This window comes from Calonectris borealis, chromosome 11 (assembly GCF_964195595.1).
Source record: "Calonectris borealis chromosome 11, bCalBor7.hap1.2, whole genome shotgun sequence".
Lineage (NCBI taxonomy): Eukaryota > Metazoa > Chordata > Aves > Procellariiformes > Procellariidae > Calonectris > Calonectris borealis.
Window position 1 is genome coordinate 4,287,919 of NC_134322.1, and position 14,052 is coordinate 4,301,970.

General features: G+C 40.9%; 1 protein-coding gene across 1 annotated transcript in view; it reads left to right on the top strand.

Moving 5' to 3' along the window:
* Nucleotides 1-14,052, top strand: part of ADAMTS17 (ADAM metallopeptidase with thrombospondin type 1 motif 17) — a 191,965-nt gene that overhangs the window by 39,072 nt on the left and 138,841 nt on the right. Inside the window, exons 5-7 of the mRNA XM_075159828.1 lie at nucleotides 682-765; nucleotides 1,351-1,508; nucleotides 7,850-7,893. Of these exons, the coding sequence (XP_075015929.1) occupies nucleotides 682-765; nucleotides 1,351-1,508; nucleotides 7,850-7,893 (286 nt within the window). The remainder of the gene's footprint in view (nucleotides 1-681; nucleotides 766-1,350; nucleotides 1,509-7,849; nucleotides 7,894-14,052) is intronic.

A 14,052-nucleotide genomic window follows, 5' to 3' on the forward strand; every position in this document is an offset into this window, starting at 1 on the left:
TCCTGAGGCTTGTGTCATTATGTGCTGTCTTATTACTATTCTCTTATATAAGATATGAAAATAACAGAGGGAAATTGCTTTTCCATTCTATTTCCTGAAGTCTAAAACACACCATTATTTCATCTTGCATTCAGATATCTCTGATATTTAAATGCTGAAGATCCATATTAGTTGGATGCTTCATAATGTATGTCCATGTTCCTGAGACTTTGGTTTATGTTCAGAATTCCTTTGGAATATTTCTTTCCTTTCCTTTGTTGCTCAGCAACCCTTTTTCTCTTGTTTATTCCAGTTAAAAGTATTTTTCTTTCTGCAAATAGCTTGTGTATTTTTTGTTTTGTTTTTTAATGTTTTTTGTCTTTGAATGCTGAATCTTGCTCAGATTAGTCTGTGACAAATTGGTCAGGTGGTGAAGCCAAATGCAGTATGGTAGGAGCAAACCTACTGTGGTTTTGCGAGCATTTTAGCTATACTGTAGTATGTGGAACTGTTAGAGTGGTAACACAGTAGCTCTTAAAAATTCTTTATTTTATTGAGTGTAGTAGCACAACCCATTTGGGTTTGTTTTGGGTTTTTTGACGGACAAATGTCTAACTTCAGTCACAATTAGTTCCTTCAACTATTACTAGGTCTTGGTATTGTTACTGATGTGCTGTGGATGTTTTCTTTGCATTTTAACAGGTGTACAACATGTTTCAACATCAAAGTCTTGGAATTAAAGTCAGCATTCGAGTGACCAAACTAGTCCTGCTCCGCAACCGACCTGTGAGTTCTAACTCATTTTTACCCTGCTGTTACAATTGTGCTGTGATAGTCTCATAGGCAGAGCAGGATCCTTGTGCTGGGGCCGGGAGGGAAATGGGGCATGTCTGGCCACATGATCACAAATTGTAAGTAGTGCCTGCCGCACTACACCAGGCAGTATTAAAGGTGGGAAGTATAGGGGGCTGTGGGAGTGGAGAGAGCTACAGTTCTTTTATTTATCCTTCCTGATAAATTTTTGTCCACTTACAGTTGCGAACCAGTCTTGGGAGTTAACTGTAACAAAGATTAAAAATTATATGGCTCTGGTATCAAATATATAACTTCCAGACTTACGAGACTTTTGAGTGTAGTGCTGTATTAGAAGCTTATGACTGCTGCCAGCTGATGGTTCTGTAGATCAAATGACAGAAGTCAGTGTAGATTCCAAAGTCCCTAGTTCACCTGCTCAGATGAAGCTGGTTTCGCACTTTTCATTCTATCACGTCTATATCTTTGAGCCTCTGATATTTCATCAGAGGTCTAATGCTTTATGTAAAGACTGTGACTGATATTTCTTCTTTTGTATCCCTTTTTTTTCCCAAAAAGGCAAAGTTGTCTATCGGGCATCATGGAGAGAGGTCTCTGGAGAGCTTTTGTCAATGGCAAAATGAAGAATATGGTGGGGCAAAATACCTTGGTAACAACCAGGTTCCCGGCGCGAGGGATGACACCCCTCCTGTGGATGCTGCTGTTTTTGTAACCAGGTATAGTGAGGTCTGGTTTATCAGTTTACTTCAACCAATAATGGCCTATAGTCAATGATAGGGTTATCTGGTCTAACAGGAATCTAAGAAAAAGACGTGTTGATGATGATACATTTGCTACCTACCTGCTGTTCGGATGGCTTGGATGGCTCAGATGAAAGTGATTTGTCTTGTTTCTGTGTATACTTAGCAAGGTTGCACAAAAGCATCTCTCCTCCTGAATCAGAGCGTTGTCGTAGTCAGGATACAGGCAAGACATGGCTGTAGTACAGGTGTAGTACTTTTTTTCTTACACCTGCTTGTATAAGTGGAAAAAATAGGTGAGATTTTGGAGCATAAGCCCTTCTTCCTAGAAGAAAGAAGCTGTGGAGTTGAGAACACAACTGAGAACAAGTGCTCTGTGTGTAATTAGATATGAATCAACTGAACAGTTGGAGAGGAGAGACAGTTGGTACCTGCGGAGCAGACAGTGTGTCAATAGTGGGGAGGTGGTGAGGGAGTTACCTCCTAAAGAAAGTGAGAGATGAATACCATAAACTAAATTAATTTTGTCTCTCTTTGCCCTAGGAAATAACCACTTTAACATCTCTCCTGTGTCACAGCTGAGATAGAGGAAGGGTGTCATTGTTTGTTTGTTTGTATGTTTGAAAACTGCTGCATTTATTTGACGTGAAATAATCTGTGTATGAATACTTGACCAAAATTCCTTGCAGCCCGCAGCTCTGTACCTATTGATGTATCAAACACATCAGAGTATGGCCCAGATAGATAAAATAAGCAAGAAGGGTGTTGTCCGTATTAACCTGTAATCTTTTTCCCCCTAACTTCACTACCTGAGCTCAATCTCACAGTACAATGCAAGTCCCATGTTCCTCACAGTCACTGTAAATTTTGAGTAGCAAATCCATGGTCTTTTAAGTTGATTGCATACATTGAGATGTAAATGAAAAATGCATTATTATAGAAATGATCTCTGAATAATTAAACTGAATACAAAAGTGTAGTGTAAGATGGATGCTGTATGTGCTAGAAAAACACTACTTCCTACCCCCTTCTTCCCCAGTTTGAGACAGGAAATGTCTGTACTGCAGTTCAGTATTACTCACCTCTTTCACCTTCTTTTCTCTGCCAACAATGTAAGTAGAAATACATGTTTTTGCATAAACTGCCATTCTGATTATTACAATCTCTTGTGTTAATAGTCACATTGCAAACTATCCATGGGATTTTGGTGAGTGTTCAGAAAAATAGCTGGTGAGCAGGGCATGGGGCCAGCAAAGTTCCGAAGAATGCACCTCCACAGACGTGTGCAGTTTCCCCAAATCCTTCTCTCTTCTCTGTATTCAGTGTAGTCCAACCAAGCACTTAAGCAGATACTTAACATTTTAGACAGGGTGAATAGTTCCTTTGAAGTCAATGGGCTGCACATCCTGGTTATAGTTAAGCATGTGCTTCATTGGATCAGGGCCTAAATAAATAACTAACATTTTTGTTAAACTCATCTGGGCATCCAGTTGTCCTGCACAACAAGTGAGGCATACAGAATCTCTTCTGATGTGCTCTAAGCACGGGGCGGAGGGAATGAGCAGAGCATTTCATCTGTGCAGTCTCTCTGCACCTTATAAAACTGAATGCATAATATCGGTCTAAATGAGTTGGACTTAGGCATCTGAGGAAGAATTGTAGAAAGAATTTGTAGGAAGAATTGTTCAATAAATTGCAGGGTTTTGCAGTCAGAATAGCTGGAGAAGTACAGATTTGATTGGGTTAGAAACTAGATTCAGATTTTGTGAGACAGTTTAGGCCAGGGAGCACACTGCTGTGCATAAGAGCAGCATTTTTCCTGTTTGATAGGCCAGCAGTGTGTACTTGTAGTCTTTTTCCTTCCTTCTTGCTGTGTCTTGTCATCCTTAACCCATCCTGCTTCTGCCGCATAGAGGATGCTGCATTGCCTCGAAGACTTCTGGCCCAGCAGCCCGATTCCTGCATCAGGGAAATGAGGTTTTCTACTCTTGGCTTTGGAAGCATGTGTGTGTGTGTCCCTGGACCCTCCCCAGACTGTACAGATGGACCAGTGGTAGAGGATATGGGAGCAACATCATGTCCAGCACAAGCAATTGTGCCAGAAAAAGCAGAAGCTGAATTTTCAGCAGCTGCAGCTGCTTTAGGACTAGAAACAGATTCTTTGGGGTCAACCTCTGAAGAAATCCCTCTGGTTCCAATCTGACTGTGTTCATTTGAAACACCAAGGCACGCTTGCCTTTTGAAACCTCACCTCTAACTGATGTTCCCCATACAGTCATTTGTATGCAAAAGTAGATTGCCTAGGTGGCAAATACCCCTCCTGTGGGATTTTAATAGTATCCTGATTGAGTTCCACGTAAGAGGCATACTATGTCTGTGAAATAAGATGTACCATTGTCCAGTTCAGTAAATAAATGAGACAGTGGGAATAATCTGTTATAGCCCTGAAGGTCTAGTGTTGTGGTCTCTATAATCATGAGACTTTTTTTGTTCAAATTCTGTTTTTGAACTTGCAGAAATTCATATCTCCGGCATCTATGGATAATGTACTTCATATTTTAATGGGCAGCTGACCAGAATAACTTCTGTCTGCAGAATCTGTATCTTAGTGATCTTAGAAGCATGTCTCATTTGAAACACATTCCCCTTCTTGATCTTCTGTCTTTTGCATTCCCCAGGAAATCCTCAGACATTCTGATGTTCTCCCCACCTCCTGGCTGTAGGTGTTTGGGTCACTTATTAGACTATAGGTGATGTGATAGCAGAGCGAAGAACGACACAACACTGATAGGAACAGAATTCAGAGCTGTCATTAAGCAAAGACTTGTTTTTTTCCCGACATACTGCTGTAGTTATTCCATTTGCAGCCTGCTCTTTCCTTCCACGTTTCTCCAGCCCTTTGCCTTCCCATTAAATGGGCAAATGAAGCAATTCCATGTGCATCAAGGAAACTGGGCACATAGTGCTACTAAATGTATATATGGATGTGCAAAGTTTTTTTTGGACGGTTTTTGACTGTACCAGTTTCCTCTGTCCTTTAGCTTTATGACCCTGCAGGGTTAAAGTGGTCAAAAGATGTCATTTGAAGGGTGCTGGGAAGTGGCCATTAAACAGAATACTTCTTATTCATGTTGCACAGTTCAACTACTGTCCTTCTTTCTTACAGGAAGAACTTGAATTGCAGAATTTAGCTTAGCACAGTTAGGTATTTTTTTCCAGTTTGTGTGAGCCAGATGGAAGAGTGACTGTAGGAGGAGTTCTGAGCTCTTCTTTTCTGGCTATTTTTATTGAACAAAACAACTGACTTGTTGTCATTTTTTTAGAAGAATTGTTTAAGTCTGCTAATGGAAACACTCTGTGCAGTACCAAAGTGATAATGACTGAGAATTTCACAGGTCCCTAGAAGATGAGAACACATGGCCTGCTTGATTCAGTCAGTGGCTAAAAGTGAAGAGTAAATTTGCTTCACAGCTACAGCCTGTGATTTCAATATATTATCCAAGACTTAGTGTGATAAGGTCAGATCTTGGATTTGAACTGCAGCTCCTGGAGTAAGAGTTTTATTCCAAAATAGCTCTATGAAAGATTCTGCTAACAAAACTGTATCTCTGTGATAAGAGACCTCTGCACATGCAATGAATATTAAGATATCTTTTTTATATCCTTGGAGTATCATTATAGTATCATTCATGTCAAGCTCTCACTTCAAAAGTATAGATGCAGTCAAGCTCAAAAGTGCTCCAGAGAGAGACCTGTGTTTGTAACCTTTTTAAAAGCACATCGGTTTCAGTGCCATGATGGGGCCATCTTACCTCACTGGTGTGACTGATCCAAAGGTGAGATAGATCTTTCTTAATGGCTTTTCAGTCTTTGGCTCCCCTCTGGTTGCCAGGAAAGGACTGCAGGAGTTTCAGTATATAGGTTTTGTGATGGGGTGGCTACTTGCCTTTGGAAGAAGACTGAGACCTACCAAGTTCATTTGTGACTAAAGGTTTGGATGTGCTTTTCTGTTTGGCCACAGAGTTTTGGGGTAAAATGTTTACAATAGGTCCAGATGATTTAAAGCCCAGCATTTTGGTACAAGATCTTTGAACAGAAGAATGGCGTCTCTTGGGCTTGTGTTTATGACAGTTTAAAGGATGGTCTGAGGAGGTTTCATACTTGCAGGCCCACATGCAGTGAATTGGGCAGCTATGTTCAGTTCTTTTTGCTGACCTGTTTCGAGTCCTTCCCTGACCAGACAGCATCACAGCACTCTCTTTACAGACAAGGATTGATCTTACCTCTGTAGGAGAGTCGGCGAGTTGTGCTGGATCACTTACGAGACCCCTCGTTTTATGGCATGGTGGTAATTTCTCCAGGCAGCTGCCTGAAAGTGCCAGACACCTTTCAGTGCAGAACACAGAGTGCAAGGAGCAAAATTGCTGTGCTTTATTTGCAGAGCTGGCCAGCCCCTGAAGAGAGATGCTTTTCTAGCAATGGCCTCTTGCCATCTACTAATAGTTCAGCTATCTGTTGTCACAAGAAAAGCATCTGTTTGATTTACCAGTTTATATAACATAATAAGTCCTTAAATAAACCTCCGTCAACTTGGCTCTGGGAACTCAAGCAGGCGCGCTTGTGCCAGCTCCGTCAGGAGACTGTCATTAGTCTTCTTTGGAAAGGCTGGAATGCCAAGGTGTCGAGACACAGTAAGGCTGCAGTGAAAAATGAAAGCTGGGGCCGGTGTGTGGTCGTAGCTTCCGATTTTGTTTTGTTCCTATCTGATTTTTTTAACACTTTGATGGTTGTTATGGTTTTTCTGCATTGAAGCATGGTTAGTTTTCAATGTCTACTTAACAAGAGCTGGTAATAGCTGTTGTTTCTCTCCTTCCAAGTCCTTGACAACTTGATTTGTGACTTTCAAAGGTATTTGGTGTGAAGGATTTGGGTTCATCAGCCACAGTCCTGGGCCTTAAATCCCTTATCCTATAAACTCTAGTTTCATACTTTTCTTCAAGAAAAAAGTATTTTTAATCTTTCTCTACTTTTATCTTCAGTATTTTCATTTTCTAACTATTTGTCTTTCTCTAAGTATTCTCTTTCTCTAAGTATTTTTAATCTTCCCCCTGCCAAACTCTTAAACTCAAAATCCCACCAGGGACTCAGGCATTTCAAATGACACACTCGAAATGTACTAATATGATTCTCTTACTAGGCTCCCCACAGGGTGAGGAAAGCCATAATGATAGAGATTGTGGTTCCTTGGCTTCCCTTGGGTTAAGGAACTTCTGAAATGTTTCAGCACTTGTGATGCTTTTCTCCAGCTCCTCTTCATAGCAGATAGCACTGCAAAGCAGGTCTGGTGAAGATAGCTGCTAAAGTTTAGATCTAAGTGCTTATTGCAATGTATTCAAACCATTAATTTAATTATAAAATACTTTTCCTCCCACACTTGTTTTTCTGTCATGAGGTATCTCATTTGCAAAATCTTCTCACATGAAGTGCCATCACTTAGATGGTGAGCTTCAAGACTTTTTATTCTGTTCGTGTTTAATACAGCTCCATGGATCCCTTGGTTGATTTGTGGGTGCCAGTGGCATATGTAGTATTTCTTCCTGCCTTGATGAGAACTGAGGAGACTGGATGAGATATGAGGGGAGTAATAGAGATCAAATGAAGTCTCTTGAACCTCTCTGTGTTGGATTCAAATCATAAAATGGCAAATCTGACTGTAATAAGTTTAGCTGAAGCCAATTTACCTAGCTGTTACCTGGCAAATCCTGAAATTCTCTTCCTCCTTCCTTGTCAACATCTGTCTTTCTCTGTTTAGTCCTGCTTCTTTCTTGTCCTTTTCTATTCCAGTGGAAGAAGAAGAAAATTGAAGAACTGATAATTTCTGGGTATACATGATCAGTTCTGTGTCTCCAGGCAGTGTCCCCACATATCTCCTCCTCCCACTTTTGATGGTGCTGTTGCATTACAGGGTGTCTGCACCTTTTTGTTACAGTTCTCTTGTGAAAATAAGAGATTCAATTTTAATCCAGTTGCTGAAGAAGTCTGACATCATAGACTGGGGCAGTACTCTTTCACATGCTAAATCTTAAGTCTATTAAATTGGACTGTAGTATATGGAGCTGATTCACATAATTGCTTGTAATCTTGCAGTAGCAATCAATGCTGCTATCTGTGTTGTCATCGTGTAGACTGCACAGCAGTTTTAAAAAAACCGCAAACCTCAACACCCATGATATGTGAGTCATGCATCACTGCTTTTTCCTAGCCTGAAGTCTGGAGGCACAGGATACATTTCACTTCTGTTCTGTTTTTCTTTCTAGGACAGATTTCTGCGTACACAAAGACGAGCCTTGTGACACTGTGGGTAAGTCAAAGAAGTAGGGGAGAGTATTTTGATAGCCACCTCTATGCTAAGAGGAGCTTTCTGGGCAATCTTTCATTTTTTTATTTGCTGTAATGTTGCTTTTGCTATTCTGTATACTTTTGTGATGCAAATATAGGTTAGTTGAGCAGGGTATGAACTATTAATAAGCCATTAAATATTAACTCCTTCCAAGCACTAGAGGTCTCCGAGTTCAGGAAGTAATCTTAAGTATTTCTACTCCTTTGGAGCGGATGTAGAATTAGATAATTGGAGATTAGGAAACTGTCTTTTGGTGTGTCTGCATAATGCTCCTTGCAGTGCTCTCTCTAACCTAAAACAAGAATTTGTTAACTAATGAATGTATTTCCAATTGTAAGAACTTGTGTAACACTCCCAGATCAAACTGGCACTCAGACACCAGAGAAGAATACTTCGTTGTAGGAAAGCCAAGTTAAATCTTCTTTTCTGCCTCCTACTCCTCCTACTTCCTAACTGCCTTTAATCTTATCCAAACCCTGGATACACAGGGTCCTTACATCCCGCACATTAAATACTTTGTTTGTTTATTTATTTATTTAACTTAGGCAGCAGTAACCTTCACTGTATCTGTTCTCCTGGTATTTTTTTTTAATCACCACAGTAGCAGCAGTGTTTGGAGGCATAGCTCAACATCCTCTCCATGATGATTGCATGGTTTTTTTAGATTTGCCTGAAAGTCAAGTGGCCCCTTATCCTACATTCTGTGTAAACTTGGAATGGGTCCTGATTTTCAGTTGATCTTACACTCCAGTGTTCAGAGAGACACTGGCAGACTAGGGGTTGCTATGCTGACAATAGAGCATAGGTGATGAAGAGTGTGGGTGAAAGCGCCTTCAGCAGGAGCTCTGAAATTACCTATAGAAGTCTCATCTCAGAATGCAGATCCTTCTCTCTGTGTGTTGTGGAGACTGATCAGGTGAAAGGAGGAAATACAGAGCTGAAAAAAATATACATTTTCTTTTCAAACATGACAAGGACTGGCCTCTACGTCCAAGTTTTCTTACTAAGGAAATATTTTTATTACTTCTTTTCTGTTCTACAATATGCAAGTACTTTCTTGTGCTGTGACTTGCTGCAGGCTGTGGCTGCAGTGGAGAAAGTGGAAGACCAGAGCGATAAAGATTAAACTCATTTGTTATTCTTTCCAGCATAGTTTTTCCAAAATATTTAGAAGGTGAATGTTCCTGGGACAGAACCAGTCTGGCCTCCTTGCCCTCCTCAATCCTACTTTTCCTTCCTTCTCCCCTGACAGTTTCATCATGTGGCAGCAAAGCACTAGCATCTTCACTTAGGCATTTTCTATGCCCCACTGTTTCTGTTGTCTGAACCCAGAGGCAGTGTGCCTTATCCCTGAGTACAGATGAAATCCCCCATCATATAATACCATCTTTTCTTAAATACTGTTGAAATAAGTAAATATTTTGATAACATAAATTTTCAAGCATTATTGCCTGTACCCAAATTGGTGAGTTACTGCAGTTGTTTCAGATCATCTACAATTTAGGCCCTTATCTCTGTATTGTATAGACTGGCAGCATATTTTGAGTTTTCTTCAAAACTGCCCAAGTTATACCGCACTCTGATATCTCATCTGTCCCTGCCTTGAGAAATACTTCTTATGCTTAGTGGCTGGAGGTAGAGCCTGAAGATGATAATCAATTCCTCTGGTCATCAGCTTGCTAATGAGTAATGCAATGGTGCAATATGAAATTGGAATGCTGGATTTTGATGGATTCCTATCCATAAAACAGATATTTCATGTTTCTGAGTCCTTATGTGTATCCTAAACCCATAGGATAGTATCTGGTAATTATGGACAATGTGTCTGGTGCCCTGAATATATCATATACTTGTGATTTTTATAGAGATCATTGTCTTTGCCTTCTGTGGATGGATATAGCACTGTATTAGCTTCATTCCCCTTTCTCTGCCAAAGGTATTGTATTGGTGATATAACTATGTGATTTTTCTTTACTCATGAAAGTTAAGCCATATGTAATCCATTCATATTACAGATGTTAGACCAGAACGGAATTTGGCCCTGTTGTGTCATTTGCATATGTGTCACAGCAGAGGAAGAATAAATTAAGGAATGCACTTCCATGGCATGCAAGTGGTTTGAGAAAGTGGTTAGTGTAGGTAATACTAAATTTTAACTGTGTGAAAGATTCTCCAGTTTTCCTCCTTAGTCAGAATAGGGAAAAATAGGGGTTAGTTGTAGAGAAGTAGGTTTTTAATAGCCACAATTCCGTGCCATGTATATATACATATAAGTAGCAATGTAGCATGGCATTTACTTGGGCTGAATATGAGTGCAACAATCAAAGTAGGCTGATGCCCACTGGTATACCGTGCTGGCTTATGAAGAATTATGTTGATGTTTCAGCTGTCTCTATGGTTGCCAGATTCCTATTCCTCACTCCAGCTCCCAGATAGTCCCCTCCAAATCAGCAAGACTGCCTGCGAAAGCAAGAAGCTAGTCCAAAGAGTGACGTCGCATTTGGTCTTGGCGGTGATGCTGAGGTTATAGCACTCCCCAAAGTTCTCTAGAATAGAACGGCAACTTGCTTTCGTTTCTTGCCTTATACTTAGCTTTTCTGTATGAAGAACATGGTCTCAGCAGATGCATATGTGTTTTTATACCTGCTTATGGATGAAGTTGGCCATTGCAATGTGGTATACTGACATCCTGTAAAGGAAGAAACATCTTTCTGGTGAGCGGGCACTCTCCTAAACTAGGAGACTGAGACTACTGCTCTATATAAGGCAGAGAATCAGGACTCTAGACTCCTGATTTCTATTCCCAGCTCTGGCATTGACTCATTGTGTGACATTTGGCAAGTCACTTATATGCTGAATGCTTCTGTCTACCTCTATGAAATAAGGATTTTGAGTGCAAAGCTACAGGAGATTGCATGGCTTAAGAAGTTCTCATATAAAGCAGTGTGATGTCATTGAGTAGATGATGCAATACAAGTCCAGAATCTAATGTTGCTTAGTCATGTTTAAGAGACTATAAAGAATCTGTTAGATTATGTGTACTAAAATAAGAGGATTCAGAGTGCTGTAGGTAACGGGTTTTTTAGTGACAGTGCCTTGATTTTCTTTACATTGTGAGAAATATGGAAGCAAAGCTTTCCCTGATGGAAGTATTGAGGCCCAGCTGTTGTTCGGAAGTCGGATTATGAAGCTTAAATGGCTTATAAGAGGTGTTCATTTGTGCTCAAAAAGATCCATATTGAAAAACCTGTCTGGAATCTTTGCCTGCCATGCAGACACAGAGAGAAAACAGCAGCAGGAGGTTTGTATTTGTATTCTGGCAGGGGCCCCTCACTGAAACCAGTTGCTCTGGGGACTTCGTTCAAATTTTCTTGGCCCAGCTGCCAAGGTAGTGTGGAAGGTTACATAATGGCTGAAACAAGCTCAAAAATGGTGAAAATATGTAGGTATGTCTTTGTGGGGTGATACCCCACTGGCTGTGTGAAGAAACAGAACCACGTTTGTTTAAGAAATAGTTTGTTAATGCTCATTGCCCCACTTGGTTGTGTAAGTTAGCCCTGAGAACGAATGAATTCAAAAGGAGGTGGACAGAAGGAAAACAATGTGCCTGTGTGCAATACATTTGCAACAACTATGTTTCAACAGCCTCAGTTGCGGGACTTCCGATACGCTCTGCAATTTGAGCAGAGAAGGTTCGCTTTGTGCGACACAGCCTTGTCACACACCAGTCAAAAATTTGCAGTCTGCTGCTGCTTCAGACTCATCTCTCGTGATGTGACTCTAACCAGATCTGCCGTTTCCTGCAGAAAAATCTTTGTTCCAATTGAGCTGCCTCTAAGCCAGCCAAATTGAGAGTTTAATGTCTAGCTATTAATATCAGGCTGCAGCTTGGAGCCTTGCACGTTGTCAGAATCCAACCTTTCTGTGACATAAGCAGATTGAGAATGCCCCTTTCGTTCAATATTTCCACTGCTAGTGCCAAATAAGCAGCTTTACGGTTAGTTAGGAATGATCCTGCATATTTCAAGGCAAAGCCTGGCCTTGATTCCTCAGTGTACATGTTACCCCAGATCCAAGCTGAAGCTTCCCTGTATTCAGCTAATAATAAAAGTGGGGGCAGTGTGGAATTGGGAAATGGAAAATGAGAATGTGTCTTAAATATCCTTAAATTGCCCTGGTTAAAAATGTCTTTACCTCTGCTGTAGTCACATGTGCTTTTCTGTGGCTTGATGTCGGGGAAAAGAAAGCAGAGTATAGCGTATATACTGCAGATGGGCAGGTTTAGTTGAAGGAATAGCTGCCTGGAGAAAACCAAGCATCAGAGCGGAGGTGATTGAGAAACATAGTTTTCCAGACTGTTTCCACAAGTGAATCAGTGTTTTGTGAAAAACATTCCCATCTCCTGGCTGGCTTTAATTAAAGGGCTCAAAGATAACTTACTGAGAGCCCTGAAGATTATAAATCCTTCCATAATTTGTGTCCTTTTTCTTAAGTCTTCCAAACACTGATATGTGAATGGGGAAATCGGGTTTTGGTTTTGCCACTGCCCTGCTGGGTGACTGCACAGATGACATCCTTCTGCTGTACCAGTGTGTTCATATCTCAGTCCTTTCCTTCTTTCAAAAGTGTGTAGAGAGCTGTGGGTGAAAAGTGCTGTCATAGAGAGCTGCATATTATGGTGCTGTTAGCCAATTTCCCTCCCTTTGTAGCTACACCCTGCTTCTTCATATGAGTTTATTACAGTAAAGTGTTTCAAAATATGCCCAGGTTTTGCAAACAACACATTTGGTCTATGTCTCCAAGTAGATTTCATCCTTTTTTTTTTTTTTCCATGTAAAACACCTGAATAAAGGATTGCACATTTTTACCTTTTTCTTGGCTGTTTGCTTGCGCAGTCGGGTGGCTTCCTGTCCACAGCAAGTAACAGTTCTGGTCGGTCCTGCCTGTACTGTGTACTGTTCATTTAAATCTTCTTCCCTATGTAATACTGATTCCAGTCCCCTAACAGTGTCACAACAGAGAATTAATCCCCAAGGAAAGGGAAAAGACTAGCTGGTTTGCTGTGAGTGGAAAAGAAAAGGAATTCTCACATTAAAAACATTTTCCATAGTGGTTCGTGTTGAATGTTTCTGTATATTCCAGGGCGGGTTTTTATTTGATGCCAGAATAAATAGAAATACCTGCTGCTTAAAACAATTCATTAGAGAAGCAGTGCCTGGCTTTAGCAAAAGCCTTACTGGGACTGTCCTTCGGACTAAAAATCAAACACACTTTAATGCATTGAAATGAACATACTGTAGGTTAAAATGTCCCTTAAAGAAACACTGTCAAGTTGATTTGGTGTTTGTGAAAGAAAGGGACCTCGCAGCATTGCAAATTTTTGTGTCACTTGTGGCTGTGTAGGGCAATGGAGAGCCAGGCTGCTGGCTTTATGAAACCAAAGGGAGCCATGGTACAGTGCAGTGGAAGACTTTTTCCCTTGCCTTTTGGTTGCTAGGGAATAAATGCTCGGCTGCACAACCCAGACAGTGCAGAACTGTGCTATTGGGCATATTCATCACTACCATCTCTCAGGCCCCACCCTACCCACAACGGCCTTCCAATTTCTTTTCACCAGCTAGCAATCTCTCTTCCAAATTCCCACTAAAAATTTATGTGCCAAGTGAGTGTAATATAAGATTGCATAAATTTTAATAGAAGTACTGGGATGAGTACAGCCACTCAAGTAATCAGGAATTCTTGCTGCCGTAACCCTTGCTCTTCCTCACTTCGGTGTCCTGTGTGCGCTTTTCCTTCTTTCTTGTTTCAGGGACATGGCTTCAGCCAGGCTGCTTCACATGTGCACAGCTGTTTGCAGGCTTACAGCTAAAGACCAGAAGACAATCCTGCTTACATTGGACTCAGTGAGAGTTTTGTTAGCAGTTTCAGTGGGGTCAGGATCCTGGTCCTGCTCTTATATGTTGTCTGAGATATGCAACCTTCCTTTGGGCCTCTGTCAAAAAACTGGCTGAGGTTTTTTCTGGAGAGACTAGTTGGTTTGGGGTAGCTGAGACATCTTTGGAAAGCCTGATATCCTGAGGATGGTCCTTTGTACTCTCTGAAAATCAGTTGACATATCTA